General features: G+C 41.5%; 2 protein-coding genes across 2 annotated transcripts in view; one reads left to right on the plus strand and one right to left on the minus strand.

The window, feature by feature from the left end:
• cep112 (centrosomal protein 112) overlaps window positions 1-17,827 on the plus strand; it is a 210,057-nt gene that overhangs the window by 85,420 nt on the left and 106,810 nt on the right. The window contains exons 8-10 of the mRNA XM_067233023.1: window positions 8,993-9,092; window positions 9,493-9,611; window positions 11,337-11,480. Coding sequence (XP_067089124.1) covers window positions 8,993-9,092; window positions 9,493-9,611; window positions 11,337-11,480 — 363 coding nt within the window. The remainder of the gene's footprint in view (window positions 1-8,992; window positions 9,093-9,492; window positions 9,612-11,336; window positions 11,481-17,827) is intronic.
• Window positions 5,409-6,418, minus strand: LOC136941160 (uncharacterized). The gene is made up of 3 exons (XM_067233583.1): window positions 6,329-6,418; window positions 6,162-6,220; window positions 5,409-6,093 (listed from the first exon to the last, which is right to left on the minus strand). Exons 1-3 carry the CDS (start codon window positions 6,343-6,345, stop codon window positions 5,528-5,530), a joined length of 642 nt encoding a protein of 213 aa, XP_067089684.1. The 5' UTR covers window positions 6,346-6,418; the 3' UTR covers window positions 5,409-5,527.

A 17,827-nucleotide genomic window follows, 5' to 3' on the forward strand; every position in this document is an offset into this window, starting at 1 on the left:
ACAATGATGGTTCGTTATGAACCTTTGGGTCATGTGACCCGAAGGCAGCACAAGGGTTAAATCTTTGACAGATTACATTGTTGACAGCTGTCTTTCTACCTTTTTTCTATTCCGTCACAAATTTTATTTCCCTTTACCTATTTTGTCTGGCTGTCTATCATGACAGGGAAATCACCCTAATTGCATACAGATTGCGCACCATGTCATATTCAATGTGCTCCCCATTCTACCAAGATGAGTCTCTCTTGGTGGCTTTAAAAGGGAGATTTTAACTATCGTATTCAAGGTGGGAAAGCTATAGTTTTAATTAGCTCAGAATATGAATAATGTATTCATATGTGGTGTCGAGACTGGCCATTGTCTGGTAGATGAAGAGGGGCAGATAATGAGAAAGCAGGCTGGGACAGTATATTGGAAGGGCTGTGGATCAATGAAACTCTTCATCTTACCGTTTGTGTAAAACAAAAAACAAAAATGTTTTATTGCTAAAATGCACAAACCAGATTTTAATGACCTTTTAGTTTACACTGATCTCTTAATGTTGAAACTCTCCTGTAACTCACCTGAGTACTCTACACCAGAGTATTACACTAAGACATGGGGATTACAAAGCCATATGAAATCCTTGCTGCTTTAATTGCCAGTGGACCTTATAATTACTTTTCTAACCGTGTGTAGAAAATCTGCAACTTGAGATCAAAGGCTGGGAAAAACAAGGCTATTTCTATGTGGTCCTATGACTTTAGACTGCTTTAGTCAATGCTCCACTGTAATAGCCCCTACTTTGTTACAGACAGTATTAGTATAAGCAACAGTCATTCAGCCTGGAGTCTGTCTGCAGTAGGGCCCTTTTAAAAGCCTAAAATGACTGTCCTAAAAGCTATTGCCACCTTACACACCGTGTTGCTACCCTGTTTCCCACAAAAGCATGGCCCATGGGAAAATTGGACATCCTTAAACGTTGTGAACTTTTCTTTAACCCTTCTCTCCTTTCATCTCTTATTCTACCCTATTGGGATGACAGGCTCAGAGTGCACTTAAGACAAAAATTGGGAAAATCTCCCTTTTGGAATAGTCCTGAGTCCCAAACTTGTGGCCCTTTCCACATGTAAAACATCCCCTGTACCCCCATTCTTCATGTCACGTTTGTGTGGGTCAGTTCCAAGAGACTCATTGGACAGTTCATTTCCAACACCGTTTGAAATCGCTCCCTAATGGTTTGCAAGTCAGAACCACAATGCTGTTAGGAACACAGCCTGAACTTACTTGGAGTGTTTTAGGCTGAATTAGTAATGACAAGAGCAAAGACATGGATGTTAAACATTCTTAGATGCATCTAATGTGGATCTTTAGCAGCAGGTTAACATTGCAACTTGATCCAAAGGAGACTCCAGACCAGAAACTTCCAGCTCATACGCCAGCAGAAGGACAAAGAAAGTCTGCAGACCCCACTCCCACTGAGACTAGCAACTAAAACCACACAAACCACCCTACCAGAAGACAAGCTCGCTAGGTTTTTGGGCTGTGACGATATGTCGACATTGACAGTAAAAAATGGGCGACAAATATGTCTGTTGTCGACAAGTCTTTTGATCCCATATTACATATTATATTTGATCAGTGCGGTGCTCTAGCGCTAGAACGCTTCCCTCCTGTATGCAATCCAAGCGAAGACGAGACAACACGTTATGAGAATGTCGGAAACGATGCCGATTGCCGAGTGTGGGAAAGTTTTCAAAACTTCAAACAAAACTAGAAAGGTACATTTCCTGAAGAAAATGTGTGTGTTTGCTGAAAGCAGTTGAAACGATTGTTTTGATGGCTTGAATAGTGAAGAAGGTTTTACAACATTTTTAAAAGAGGTATGTGCTTTAAAAACAAAATGGTGAGAAAGTGTTAAAAGTATATCTGTCACTGTTATGCATTGCGTTATTTTCTTACTGTTGAAAATGGAGAAAAAACTGTGATGAAAAGAGTATCTTATTGACTTTCATACATTTTTAAGCATTAAAAGTATTAAAGAATGAAAGACTGAGAAACAGAAAAAAGTTTGAAGGAAAATGAGCAAATATAGTGATGAAGAGTATATTGCATAACAGTTATCAATATCATAGCAGACAAAAGTATGTCAGCAGTATGAAGGTGAAAAAAAGTGTTGCTTTGAAACCAAAATGGTGAGACAGTGTTAAAAGTATATCTGTCATTGTTATGCATTGCAATATTTTCTCACGGTTGAAAAAGGATAAAAAAAGAGTGATGAAAAGGGTATCTTATTTAATTTCATAAATGTTAAAGCGTTATGTTAGAGCCTTTTTATATTTTATTTCATTCTAACCCTTTTACATTTTTAGCCCCTTAATATTAGTTAGACTTGTACACTTCTTATTTAAGATTCTTATATGTTTAATGTGTGCACCTTCCTGCCACAGTAAATTCCTTGTCTGTGTGATTTTTCTTGGCGAATAAAACCCATTCTGAAAAGTATTAATAATTGAAAGATGTAGAAAGAGAAAAAAGTTTGAACAGTGGAACAGTGAAGAGCGTTGGCCAATCGGATTGGTTCCTTGTTTCTTGTAACGTAGCAACCGTTGGTCATTGTCAACATTTCTAACCTAGAATCTAGGTTTCAGTATCAGAATTCAATGGGAGATTTCCTACAGTAAGCTAGATCTACTGCTTCAAATTGAAAACGGAGACAATATTTTGATTACAGACAAGTTCCTTAACCTTTGTTGTCAATATCGCCGATAAAAAGTAAATACTGTTACGAGACATTTGTTTGTAGGTAACGAACGATAGACGTAGCTAGCTATGTGACCCTGTCGCCGTTCTATGGCAGCTAACGTTATGATGACAGCGTTGTAAGTACTCGTCACTAGAATGGCCATAACTTTAAAACAAACAATCATATTTCAAATCTGTCTGCTGTTCTACATTGCCCACACAATTATGTATATATATCAACTCTAACATGGCCTGTATCTTGTATTGAAAGTGCTCGAAAATTAGCTTGTCTAATGTATGGTGGACTGAGAAAACATTTGTCAAAGCGGAGCGAGCGGATGTCGTGGGAGAATTCCTACTGTGTTAGATTTACTGCTTCAAATTGAAAACGTATTATATCTAAATATATTTCGAGTAAAGACAAGTTTCTTAACGTCTGTGTTCAATATCGTCAACTAAAAGTAAAAACTTTTCAGTTACGAAGCTTTTGTTCGTAGTAACGCCAGCTGCAGTAAACCTTTCGTGACCCCGGTTTGGCTGTTCGTGACAGTCGGCTATGACAGTGTTGAGCCTCGATTTTTGTAGATTTCTGTGAAACTTTCTTAAAGAAAAATAATTTAGCTAGATTATGTACACTAAGTTCAATGTACATACCTTGTTTGGCCAATTTGGTCGATTGTGGAAAAGTCTAAACGTTTTTAGTTATGGAGAGCCATCGCGCTAGATTATAATAGCGTTATCGCACTCATCACTTCAGTGGTCATAACCTTTAAACAAAATAGTCTATCTTAAATCTGTCTGCTGTTCTGAATTCATGACAAAGGTACACACATTTCATACGCTCTAACTTATCCTCTATTTTGTATTGAAAGTGGTTAAAAATAAGGTTTTCTAAAAAAGTAATGCAGACGGAGAAGATTTTTGTCAGAATGGCTCCGTGAAATCGTTTTGATAAAGGATGATTTGCCTAACATAATCATACAAATATTTATATCATTAGAAAGCCCTACTTCTTGTCTTCAAAATTGTATAAACAGTTCAGGTCTATTATTTGAATATTTATTTTATATATTCAGGCAGGAAAGTGTTAAAGTGTCAAAAATTGACGCGGTGAGAAACAGTTCTGTCAGTGCATGATGTCACAATTGAATTTGACTTGAACATTCTGAACCATTGAAACCCATTAATTTTTTTTTGCACTTTAAACTTTAATACCTTAAAAATTTTAAAAGTTATCAATGAGAAAATTAATAGCACACTAGAGCAGTTCAGACTTTATCAAATGTAGTTTGAACGGTGTTTCTATCTTAAACGGTGTGAAAGGAGTAGGCGACGGAAAAAAGTGGGAAAAATAAAATAATAATAAGTATGCAGAATAACAATAATGTGTTTTTGCTTGCAGCAAACATACTAAAAATGCTGTCGTGTCTAATACATGCAGGGAGGAACTTTCATAGGAGCACAACGTGAATGTTGGAGCATTTAAAGTGTAAACATCCTGGCATGAGGACACATACAGCCAAGATAGCGCACCAGTTGATAAAAACGGGCTAGCTATCTCATAGGCCTACCAACACCGTAGGAACATGTCCACAGGCAGCAGTTAGGGCTCAAGTCTCATGCATTTGCCGTGAGACTCACGCATTTGTTAGTTCTCAAGTAACAGTTTGCATTTTCACGTATTTCAACCATTTATCACGCTGAGAAGGAACTTGTCCCGCTGTACAATCAAGGCTGGATTAACCATTAGGGCAACTGGGCACATGACATCTAAGGGGCCCTGGACAACGTCAACTAAAATGTTCTATCACGTTATGAACGCAGTCCTTACTTTCCTTAATGTTAGCACTTTCTTGCAACTCGTTTGATCAAAATATTATGTTAAATCAGTGTTTGTGTAGTCTAGTAGCTGCCTGCACAAATGCCGCTTGCGGCTTGCCAGCTCTACGCCGCAGACACTGCGAGCGTCACGTGACTTGAAGCGCTGCGGCTGGAGGAGAGTGTAATAGTATAGAAGTGTAGGCTATATGATCTTGAGGATAGCGATTGTTTGGCCGGGGGTGGGGGGGGGGCCTTGAGCCTTGTTGCCCAGGGCACAGAAAATTGTTAATCCGGCGCTGTATACAATTAGCCTAATGGAGGCGCAGGCATACTGAGGTATGTCTGCCGAGATGAGTTAAATTCCAATCCAAAAAACATCACCAGCAACGGCATGTTAATCTCACGCAGAACATTTGATTCAATTTGAGCCCTTCAGTCGGTGTATGACCCATTTTAATGCTACTCAAATTCCGACTTCCGAGTACATCTGGAACGCACAAATAGTCAATGCAAATAATAAAACCATTGCAGTACAGTGAGAGTTTGGTTTAGATTATAGCGATGTAGCACAGGAGTCGGCACTGTTTTGATTTTGGTAACACTTAAGAAATGTGGTGAAGTAAAATGCATCGTTAACCAAACATTGTAAGTCTCATCATACAAAAGGAGAATCAGGCAGAATGTTGCATTCAGTCACTTAAATTGTTAATTATAGGTCATTTTATCTACGATTAGTCGATCATAATCGTTTGTTGCAGCCCAAGGTTTTAATCTCAGCACTCGAGTTAAATTTGTATATAGTGGCATTAGGCAGGTCATAGACGCAAGGTAGAGTAATGGGACAATAGAACTTATGGATAGAGACATTGGAGTTTTATTTTAATAGTTCACAAAGTGGACTACGCTACTCCCACAGAATAGTCTAACAAATCAATCCTCAAGGAAAACTAGCAAAACAGATGCAGAGTATATGCACAGTACCTCAGTAAGTTCTCATCTTATAATAACCTACCCAACCAACTGGCCGGTCTTTGGTTTCATCAGATAGGTCAGAGCTAAACCAGGCATGACTTGGAGGTTGAGGTCCATTTTCAGACTGAGGTGGAACCATGTATTCATCCAAAGTCTCATCCTCGCTGTGGAGTGCTAGAGATGAGCTTCCTTTGGAGTAACGGGTTTTGGAGAAGGACACTTTCCCACGCTGATAATTATGCTGAGTCTTCTTTACGTAGATGGGTGGATAGAGTTGAGACTCCTGACTGCCAGGGCGCTGCATTGGAGTTAACCGTTGTGGAGCATAGAGAGAGCTGCCCTTGCCTGGTGGGTTGCTGGAGAACAAACCAGGGGCATTGGAATGAACAAAGTTCATAAAGGAGTTGTAGTGACGTGGGTGGTTAGGTTGTTGCTGGCCTTTTCCTGGTCTCTGCTGCACTCGTCCTCCTCCAGCCTGATAGCTAGTGAATGCAGAGTCAGAGGAACTGCCCGTGTTCGACAGGACTTCAGTAGGCAGCCACCAATTGTCAACATCAGCATTACCTTTGTAGCCCGCTGGAGTTAGAGAAATTAGATTACACCACATTTGACATTTTATTTCATAAAATGTAGATCAAACTCACTTTTTGGGGGGTCTGCAAAACTTGTGCTGCTTCCAAACAGGATACAAATCCAGGACATTCTGTGGCACAGAGTAGATTTGCCTACTTCACCATAGTCTCACAATCAGAAAAAAAGGATGTTTGGGTTCCAACAGGAAGTTCACAGCAACATTGACATTGCAGCTTACCTGTAAGAGAGTGCCATGGTGGTCAGTTGAAAAACCAAACAATATAATGTTAACGTCTGTATATAATTAGACTGTCAGCACAAATAGACGTTCTAGAGCAAAGCAACTAGTAGTTATTGAGAAAGTGCTGCTCAAGCCTTTATGGGCAGTAAGTGTCTTCCAAGATAATTAGATACAGCTGGCAACAATTGTTATCAGTCACCCAATTAAACAAGCTTACATGTAGCCAATTGATTACATCATCTAATTTTGAAGTTTTCAAGAGATTAGATTTTAATTTACTATGTAGAGATATTAACATTCATTTTTATCAATCTTCATCATCTTTCAACACATCTTGAAAGTGTGTATTTAGATTAAAGGTATACAGACGAACAACACATTAGTATGCTTTCTTATTGTTACATTTAGCCCCCTCCTATGTACATAAAATGTGGTTCAAAACCACATGGGGGTGTAATCTGAATGACCACAACAGGACTTACTACTAAGAGTTCTCTAAATAGCAGTAAAACTTCTTAGCTAGGAGTTTCCTCCTAAAACATATTCACAAAGCTGCTGAGACCAACTTTTACTAAGGAATGCAGAGAAATCTTAAGCCAAGACTATGGATGATGTCAACAAGCTTACAAACTATGCCCACAGTGATTGGCTAATAGGGGATGGACCTCTGTCAATGATTTCATCATAGAAATATTGTAGAATGAGGTATTATGTTGCCATAGAAAGTTTTTAAAATAAACATTTTACCATATTCAAATAAAGATGTTCAATTGTAGGTTGTGTCACTAATTAGCAGCCATATGAATTGTTGATGTGGGGTCTGCAGAGGGCATATTGTTTAATGCAATGTTATGTGTTCTACTGACGGATAGCTGAGATAATACGCTGCAACGCTGAAGACGCAGCTGTACCTGACGTTCACCCCGACTGATCCGGGGATCTCAGCTAGGATCGAGGCCTGCCTCACAGACATCTCCGCCTGGATGACCAAGCACCACCTCCAGCTGAACCTCGCCAAAACAGAACTCTCATCATCCTGGCCAAACCCTCCATCTCCTACGATCTCTCAATCATCCTGGGATCTGCGACTGTGACCCCTTCATCCTCTGCCAGGAACCTCGGGGGTTACCATGGATGACAAGCTCTCCCTCACTGCCCACATTGCTGCAGTCTTCCGGTTCTGTAGATTCACCCTCTACAACATCAGGAAGATCAGGAGATACCTGTCTGAGCATTCCACCCAGCTGCTAGTCCAAGCACTTGTCATCTCCAAGTTGGACTACTGCAACTCGCTGCTCGCCGGTCTCCCAGCATGCGCAACCCGTCCTCTCCAGAGGATTCAGAACGCAGCAACACGCCTGGTGTTCAATCTACCCAGATGCTCCCATGTTACCCCGCTCCTCATCTCCCTCCACTGGCTTCCCATCAGATTCAGATTCAAGACCCTGGTACTGACCTTCCCAGTGGTGAATGGGACTGCACCCGACTACGTCAAGTCTCTCCTCCAGCCTTACACCCCCACCCGCCACCTACGGTCTTCTTCTGACAACCTGGTGGTCCCACCTCTCAAGAGCGCCCGCTCCCAACCCAAGCTCTTCTCCTGTATGGCCCCCCAATGGTGGAATCAATTCCCCACCTCCATTAGAGACACTGACTGTCTCCCCACCTTCAAAAAAAGGCTCAAGACGCACTTGTTCCGGGAGTACAACGGTACTTAGGAATGATTTGCTGGACCTGATATTAGTTTCCTCCAGGAACACAATGACTCTTATTGAGGGACTTGTAGCTCTTTTTATTTAGTTGTAACTGATTTAACGTCTTGTACTCGCTGTGAATTATATTATTGTTGCTTGCTTTTTCTATAGGTACACTCTTGCACTTTTGAGGTTCATGTTGTTTAATTGTAACTTGTTTAACTGCATGCTCTTATGGTTCTTCCCATTGGCACTTATTTGGTTTTGAACAATGTATGCTTCATGTTTTGGCTACCTGCAATGTTTGGGGCTATCTCGTTGTTATGATCAGTGACTTATGCACTTTTGTAAAGCTCTGTCTTGGAAGTCGCTTTGGATAAAAGCGTTTGCTAAATGAATACATGTAAATGTAAATAATATACCTAGTTTGTCTGCGCCGCAGAGCTGCATTTTCCCTGTGGCCAAGCAGCATAGAGTTGTCAACCTTAATCTCCGGTGTTACTGGGTTGTTTCTATAAGTAACTGCATCCCTGATAACTCTACTACAATCATAATACCCAAGGATACCTTTTTTTAAAGCTCATTATCACAAAATGTTTCTAAATTATTTACGTTCCAAGGCGGATTGTCAGCAACAGACATTTTAGGATTGTTTGTGATTCGGTCTTACTGACTTAGGAGTCCACTTGACTACCCCTAACTTTTCACAGATTTAGGAGCTGGTTTTAGCGCTAAAACGCTTTTGGAAATACTCTTAGGGTAAAATATTTGGAGTCCTAAAATTAGGACTGACACGCGAATTATGTAATGAGTTTCTCCTAAATCGGCAAGTTAGGAGCTACTTTTAGCTTTAAGATGTTTTGTGAATACAGCCCCTGATCCAATATCTTTGACTGATATTATGCGGACACAAAAAGTTTGCAGTATTAGAAAATAACCATGCTGATCACGTTATAAAAACCCTCAGATCCTGGACCGAAAGAATGGTGAGATTGAGGAGCTGAAAACTATGCACCGAGTCAAGCAGAAGGAATCAGAGGACAACATTCGTAAGATGGAGAGAAAAGGTGAAAGGTTGCGCATTGTGAGGGTTCTGAGGGTTCCATTTGGTCTCTCGGCAGCATGTTGTACTACTAGCATGTTGTTCTACTGGTGTGACGCTCATGCTCAGTGACACAGCTTGTAGTCCATTTGCTGTGCTGAAAATATAGCCTATTTAGAAACACATAAAAATGTATGTTCTGCTGATATAAAATCTGAATTGGCTTGTTACATTTCGAAACGTATATGGTGAAATGGAACCCAGTGTAGTGTGAGCAAGTCTGTATTTAGTGTGTGACATGTGTGTGACTATATGTGCCGTATGTCTCTGTGAGCATGCCTGTACAGTGTGTGTGTTTGTGTCCTGCTACATGTGGGCCCTGAAACATGATTTTCTTCTTCTCTTTTTCATCATTTTCTACATAGTTCAAAGCGTGGTGCGCGAGTCCCAGGTCATCTGCGAGAGCAAAGAGAAGCAGATTGTCGAGCTGAAGAAAATGACAGATCAGAGTGCTGACTCCCTCAAAAACGAGTGGGAGAAGAAGGTAGGGAAGAGTTGAAGGGGGTTTCGATTTTCAGCCGCCCAGCCCCTAATAGGCTGCAAGGTGAACCACGAAAAGTCTTTTAGAAAATGATTCCCGCTCCACAGTCTGGCATCTACACAATCTTTAGCTCATAAAAAAGAACGATTCGTGCTAAGCTACCAAAAAAATGTTTGTCGCTGAAATTCCAGTCGATTATCGTTGCGTCTATGTTTTATGCAGAACTAGTTTCTTCAGAGCGTAATAGGATTTTGGTGGCACGGTTCGACACGTGATCGTTCTACACCAATAAGGTAGCTGCTTTTTGTCAACATGGATGGATATGTTTGGCAAATAGAGGATGGGACCTTGCACGTAACAGAAATTCGGCCCCTGACAGTGTTTTGCATGTGATACACTGCGGCTGCAAAAGTGCGTGTGAGACAGGCAGATGTTCATGTTTTTCTGCAGGACTGTGTTGCACAGACTTATGTCGTTGTTGTAATTGTGCCAACACAAAAGAAACTGAGGAACTGGAAGATAACTGTCCTGACACTGACAGTGAGGACTGAGTGTCCTTAATCTGTTATTCCTTATTCTGTTTTGTACAGTTTTATATATCATATTTCATATTTTTCATTACGATGTTTTTATGGTTGATCAGTGTCAATAACAGTTAACTTAATTTAAAATAGCAAGAATATAGACTAATACAATAACAGGCTTAAATTAACTGACAAGTTAGCTATACGACTTCTCAAAGATGCACAATCTCAACTACGGTGTGTAGCGCGTATCCATGACCTTTTCCTGATACCATGGCAGCAGAAATTTAGTCGTGGCGGGCCGCCACGGCAAAATAAACATAGGAAACACTGTAACGTGCAAGGTCCCATCCTTTATTTGACAACCATATCCATCCATGTTGACAAAAAGCAGCTACCTTATTGGTGTAGAAGGATCACGTGTCGAACCGTGCCACCAAAATCCTATTACGCTAGTTCTGCATAAAACATAGACGCATCGACAATCGACTGGAATTTCAGCGACAAACTTTTTTTTGGTAGCTTAGCAGGACTCGTTCTTTTTTATGAGCTAAAGATTGTGTAGATGCCAGACTGTGGAGCGGGTTGAAACGATAACAGGGTTCACCTTACGGCCTATAAGCACCCCTGAGCCGTAGGAAGAATCCTTTGATAGACTAAGACAATCAGACCTTTGTGAGACTAGGCAGGTTATATACAATGGACCTGAAAAATCTTTATTCCAAGGTTTCAGCTAAGCTTGTTGAATTAATGCAGAAAAGTGATTCTATATGCCCTCTGTAAATTATCTGTTCAGTACTACTTACTCCAGCTAAGTGAGCCTTTGGCGTTCAATAAGATCCTAATGAAATGTCAATTTCGTGCTTTCAGGGTCACAAAGCATATGATAGCAGAAGTCAAGGGGAGAAAAAACTTAGCGGAAACATAATAAGAAAAGTACATAAAATGAGGTTCCTCGACCCTGAATAAGGGAGCAGTGATACAGCTAATGAAATTGATTGTGTAACGGAAGGAGAGGGAGCAGAAGATTCAAAGGAGAGTGGAAACAGAAGCGTGCCTCAGCATAGCCGATTAAGCAACCCAGGACGAGAAGTGTCAGCGTTAGTACAGCCAGCCATGTCTCCCCCTTGCCCTAAACCAGGACAGAGGAGATGAAGGTAGGAGCTGTGAGAGGCTGTGTAGTGACGCGGGCCTTCTCCCCCAGCTGCATTTGGCGGTGGCGGACATGGAGCAGGAGAAGTTCGAACTGCAGAAGAAGCACACTGAGAGCATCCAGGAGCTGGTGGAGGACACCAACCATAGGCTGGCCAAGATGGAGACAGAGTACAGCGTCCAGACTCAGGCCACCGTAAGGAGAGGGCTGGGGTGGCGGGGGGTGGGCTTCCTCAAATGTTCACTGGCAAGATCCAGCTGAAAGAAACTGTTTGTATATCAGAATCAGAATTCGGTTTATTCGCCATGTATGTTATACATATATGGAATTTACTTTGGCAGGGAGGTGCAAAAACTAAACATATACAAATTTTAAATTAAGTAAAGGTACAGAAGTTTAAATATTCCTAAGAACTAAACAATCTAAGAATAAAACAATTTAAATATAAAATAAAATATGTATAAGAATAAGAACTAGAGAGGATACAATTTCTGGGGAAATTGTACGGTGTGCTTGCTTGCGTCGGTTGCAGATGGGTCCATTTAATAAACAAGCTGAACCCCTTTTGAAACAAGCTATTCTAACCACGTTGTCACCGGCAGTATTTTTCAGATGGAATCGCGATTCAAACAGTACTAGTACCATCTGATGACTGAAAATATGACCCCAATAAGCTTGATATTTATTTAGGGGGAATGGCTAATTCAAAAAAAGTTAGCTGGAAGCGATCATTGTCTAGCCTGGTCCTAACCAGACTCTCGTACATTGCATTTGTACAGAGAGTCTGGCCTCGCTCCATTGACATGCGTTGACTTCCTTGTAGGCAGGTACTCTGTTGAAGTTTAAAACTATTGGATCTGCCCAGAGCCACTCTGATCTGCCATAAACAATCGCTAGCGTTCACCTTAGCCAATTCCTTCACCACTACTGTAACAGAGCTTGCTGCCGTAGCTGGAAAATCAAACTGTTCCCGAACCCCGTGGGGAGGAGGGCCACAACATCATGGCCACAGACAACACAACACAAACTAGCGCACGGCATCAACGTCATCGTTCTCAGCCACTCCCTCTGTTCGCTGATTCGCCGGTAGAAAATCAACCTGAAAAATCTGACTTACGTACCTCATGGCCAGACCTATGTACAGAAGCAAAAATAAAAGTACGTAGGAGGGCAGAGCCAGGCTTATCATTGTCAGTAACAAAGCCAAAAGCGACTTTTTGGTCTCAGTCTAGAGCCCTGCCTGGAGAAGCTGAATTGTGCTACGAGCAAGCTACTGTAGCCTAGTGCTAGCTGCTGTTGCTAGCCAAACTACACTGAGGAGATTGTTTGAATGCGACGGAAATTAAAAACTTTCTTTTGACATAAAGTTTAGGCTGTGGCATTGAAGACAGCGACGCACCACACAAGCTTGAGTTTAAATAAATTCTTTAATGTGACATTACTTACTGTACATGCAAGTCTTGAACTGCTTAAATGTATAATGCTGCTAGTACACCACAGCGCAATACGATACTTGCTGTGCAACAGTCTCTATACACGTCGTATCTAATGCGTCGTTGCTAACGTGTGCCGATGTTGTGACGTAGGCTAGCACTGAGTACCCTTCGTTGGCATAAGGCACTTTTTTTACCACAAAAACGTAATTTAAACTTAAACCATGCAACAGAACGTAAATAAAAATTAGTGGTGGGCATAGATAAATCTTTTTCATCAAGATTAATCTCACTGTAATCTTGGCGTTAATCTAGATAAATATAGATTAAAATGGCTCATTTGAATTCCGCTGAAGGCATTCAGAATATGTATGCTACCCAAATAATGACTAAAAAGTAAGTCTTTGAGAACGGGTTTCTCAAGCCAGGTGGCGCATTAGACCAGGAGCTCATCTCCTGTTTCCAAAATGCATCACAAACTGCTTGAGAAAGCTGTTCTACTATGATAATTGGTGATGAAATTAAATTATGTTCAATAAGATGTACTTGTGTTTATTAACTGTTTATTAGATTAGTTAGCTTGGCTGATAGAGCTGTGCTGACGGGCTTGCCTCAGTTGCACTCAAACATCGTAGTTTGACGACGACTCTTCCCCCGCACTACATCAGTGCTTGGCCCGGCATCTTCCGCATTAGCTAAGGGATGCTTTGCGTTTAGGTGGTATTTGAGACTGGAAGAACTCCTACAGTAAACTAATTCCGCATAGCACAAGGTGCAAACAACCTTAGTCTTGTCGAGGTTTCCATTGGGAAGCTTCTTAAAAATACATTTTCCCTGAAGCAAACCAGGCGGCTTCATAGCTGCATCCATGTTAGCACGTCACGTTTCTTGTGATAATTTCATACACAAGGCATACACACAGGTTCGAAGACTCGTTCTCGCCCCCTACAGTGCAATTCGGCTAGGTATACATCCGCGCTAAAATATCAAGGTGAAAGTCATCATAGCTTGCGTAGTATAGACCCAGCTCCCAACCCAACTTTGAGAATAGATTAACGGCGATATTTTTTTATCGCCCGATAAGAGTCGCAGCGCGTTAACTAATAAAGATACAAGCAACTCAATCGCTACCAAGACAAAACTTTTGACACCTACGCGGCCTATGTAGTACAAATATTGACTGAGGCTTCGGGGTGGGAAAAGAAAGAATAAGAATATATATGTGAGAGAACAAAGGTTGTGCCCTTGCCGAAGGCAAAGCACACCCAATGAGCAGCATGAGTGGTCAACATAGTGCAATCAGATACTGGGTTAAATAATGAATGAATGTCAATGGGAGTCCTTGGCCTTGTTGAAGAGGCCAGTAGCAGATGGAAAGAAACTGTTCTTATGGCGTGAGGTTTTGGTCCTGATGGACCGCAGCCTTCTGCCGGAGGGGAGTAGCTGGAACAGGGAGTGGCCAGGGTGGGAGGGGTCGGCCACAATCTTCCTCGCTCGCCTCAGGGTCCTCGAGGTGTGCAGGTCCTCGAGGATAAGCAGATTGCAGCCGATCACCTTCTCAGCAGTGCGGATGATACGCTGCAGTCTGCTCGTCCTTGGCAGTGGCAGCAGCGTACCAGATGGTGATGGAAGAGGTGAGGATTGACTCAATGATGGCTGTGTAGAAGTGCACCATCATTGTCTTTGGCAGGTTGAATTTCTTCAGCTGCCGTAGGAAGTACATCCTCTGTTGTATAGGAATGACATTTGAATCTACTGTGTCTCACCTTGTAAAAGTATGGAAGCTCTGCTGTACAACACTTAAGTTTGCATGTTCACACATAAGCATGTGTGCACATGCACACAAACCTTTTGATCTGAGTGTCTGTGTGTGTGTGTGTGTGTGTGCGCGTGTGTGCATGTTGAGGGGGATTATGAAAGGATTATGTGCACCACATGCCAGTCAGAGGCAATACTTAATGAGTTTAGCATTGTTAAATTGGACATTAGCATTCAGCGCTTGTCACAGGTATAATGCACGTACGCACACACACACACACACACCATTGGCACCTTTGCCTATAGTCTGTCAGCAGGCTTGCATAAAAGTGGCTTCAAAAGTGGGGGGTGCAGACCCTTACTAAGACCCCTATTTAATAATTAAACAGTCCAAAGCCAGGCGGGGGCCCTGAGATGAAAGGACTGCTCTGTCACTGAAAATTACCTTCTCTGCCTCTGTTAGTTTAGGCTGACCTCCACCCTCTGATACCTACCTACACACACAACCACACACACACACCTTATTCAGGCCATTAATAGAAGATGTCAGACTGGTTGCGCCACCTACACCGCACTCCTTTGCTTTTTCTTCTTCTTTTGTTTTTTACCTTTCCTGCATGGTTTGTGTTGTAGTGTTAAGCTGCCGTTTTAATTGTCACAAATAATTAAGTATATTTGCATACATTTTCTAGTATTTCATACCATAGACATTTAAGTGTAGTGATGTTCTTGGAAGGCCACCAAATATGCATACCCTTATGGTGTTAGTCTGACATAGTTTCGTCTAAATCTTTGCCTAGTCAGTTTGGCTCCACCTTTGTGTTCTGACCATTCAATCCACAAGCGCTGCAACCTCATACCTACTATATAGATGCCAATACATGTTCAAGTTCACATTTGGGGCAAATAGGGCAGGTTCAGCCCAAGTTTCTGAGCCTATCTTTCTGTCAGAAGTGGAGACAGATTCTCAATGATTCCCACTCATTCAAATGCAGAATGGTAGAAACGCACTTGACAAGACTTGGAGAACCAGTGTCTGCTGCGGTTGGCCTGCCTCCCTGCTTATCTTTCACTAGTCTGATATTTCACAAGAGGCATGTAGAAAGATGTCTTGCAGATACATCCTAATGTCTAACACAGTTCTTGGGCTGATGGCTGCAGGTGCAGTAACTGGCCATCTTTATCAAAATTAAGACTAGCTGATGTCTGCCTTTCTCCTCCTAGTATATACAATATGTTTGTTGTCGAGAATATACATCATGTTTGTTATCTAGTATATACTTTATCTTTGTTATCTAGTATATACAATTTGTTATCTAGTAGAACATTTTCATAGTAAAGAAAGGTTAATGACACAGACAGAACACAGAGATGAGGTTAATCAAGCACATCCTTTTTTTTTTTATTATTATTATTTATTTTTTAAGTACAAACAGACAAATAATAGGAGTAAGTAAGAAATTATGGCAAAATGAAATGAAAAGAGAAAGAAAGAAACATAAGATAATTGAAATTAAATAAAATAAAGGCAGAAAAACAAAACAAAAAAACAAAACTAACAGACAGGGCGTACAACTCAAGACAATGAAATGTATTGATGCATCACTAGTACACAAAATACATTGAAGAAGAGGTGAGTGGCCTATTGTGAGTCTCATAGCTGCTCAAGATCTCCATCAAATTGAGCAAGATGGTCTAAGAATGGCTGCCAGATCTTGTAGAATTGTTTAAGATTGTTTGTCAAACTGTATCGGATTTCTCCATATGTAATAGAGAAGTAAGTTCTGATAGCCACGTCTTGAAGAGTGGCACGGTGTCTGACTTCCACAGCATTAGAATCAGTCTTTTTGCAATTAACATTCTGTACATGATGGTGTGCTGTACTGGGATAATTTGAGGCAATAGAGACAGGGAGTAGCCAAACAGTGCCACCTCTGACTCAGGATCAAGCACATCCTTGACATGTCACAACAGTTGTGTCCAGGCAGAGACACACAGTAGGGATTAGCTTCTACTCTATGCCATCCTCCATAGCCAATGTTTTCTTCACAACTTCAAAGAAACCTGTCCTTTACTGTTGCCAAATATCTCAGGGTTAAATAATCTTATAAGTAGCCTAGTAACTACGTCCTTCTCACTTACTAATTCCCCCTTTGTAGAACCAATAAGGTGACCAGGCCTTTAATGTGCTAAGTCCAGGTGTTGAGGCCTGAGACTGTGTTGAGAGCTCCCGATGTCTCATCGCCTGCCAGAAAATTAAGTGTCAGCACGCGCCCATGCTCACGGCGTCCGTTCTTCGTTTTCTTGAGACACTCTTTCGTTCGCCCCCTGATACAAAGGCCCCCTCTCATCACAGGGGGCTCTGACGGATGTGACCACCCCCATGCACAGCCCCATGTCTTTCCCTCTTCTTGTCATCGCCTGGTTCTGTCATCGTCTAAAAGGACTGCTAGCTCCCATCTTTAATCAATAAATCTGTCATCACTTATATCAGCCTGTGGATGCCACATTCCTTACTGTCAAGAGGCATACACATGCACAGAAAAAAAAACTATTTTTATTAAGATAGTGCCAGAAGTGTCTGTCAAAATAAGCTGGTGTTTGATCACTTCATTTGGAGGGATTTCTGATTAATGATCTGTCGCCCTGATAAGAGGGTGCGGAAGGCCTCTTCTCCCCAGAACTCAATATCACAAAGGTCATCTTAGTGAAGCTGAGTCCACTCTCTCCTGCCAGTCTGTTATGATCGTAACAGCCCCTAACTGGAAGGATGGAAGGATGCCGCTCTAATAGGAGATCAGTGACATGTACGGTGATGGTTGTGCTAAAAGGTTGCCTGACTTTCTTACGTTTTTAAAGTTTGTCCAGGATCTGACTGGTTTTATTTCCTAGAGTTGTTCATTGGGTTACAAATCAAGCCACATTAACAACGGAGGCTGTTTTTCGTGGTTTTGTGCTATAGCCTTAGTTCTACTAATGGATGTATTCATCAGGAATGCTCACCTTTCGGCGAAAATTGCAGTTTTTAATCCAAAATATTTCACTTATGTGATTCCTGTAGATCCAATGAGTTTTTCAAAAGGATAGGGGAATTGTAGCCTGGTCCTAACCAGACTCTCGTACATTTCATTTGTACAGAGGGTCTGGGATTGTTCCATTGACAAGCGTTAACTTCCTTGAAGGCGGGTACTCTGTTGAAGTTTAAAACTATTGGATCTGCTCAGAGCCACTCTGGATCTGCCATAGCCATTCGCTAGCGTTCGCCTTAGCCAACTCCTTCACCACTAACGGAGCGAGCTGGAAAATCTAACTTTTCCCGAACCCCGTGGGGAGGAGGGCCACAACATCATG

The sequence above is a fragment of the Osmerus mordax genome, chromosome 3 (assembly GCF_038355195.1).
Source record: "Osmerus mordax isolate fOsmMor3 chromosome 3, fOsmMor3.pri, whole genome shotgun sequence".
Taxonomy (NCBI): Eukaryota; Metazoa; Chordata; class Actinopteri; order Osmeriformes; family Osmeridae; genus Osmerus; species Osmerus mordax.

Coding starts and splice junctions, on each gene's coding strand:
- LOC136941160 (XM_067233583.1), bottom strand. Junction 6,094..6,161: donor TTTTGCAGACCCCCCAAAAA/GTGAGTTTGATC, acceptor CTCTAACTCCAG/CGGGCTACAAAGGTAATGCT.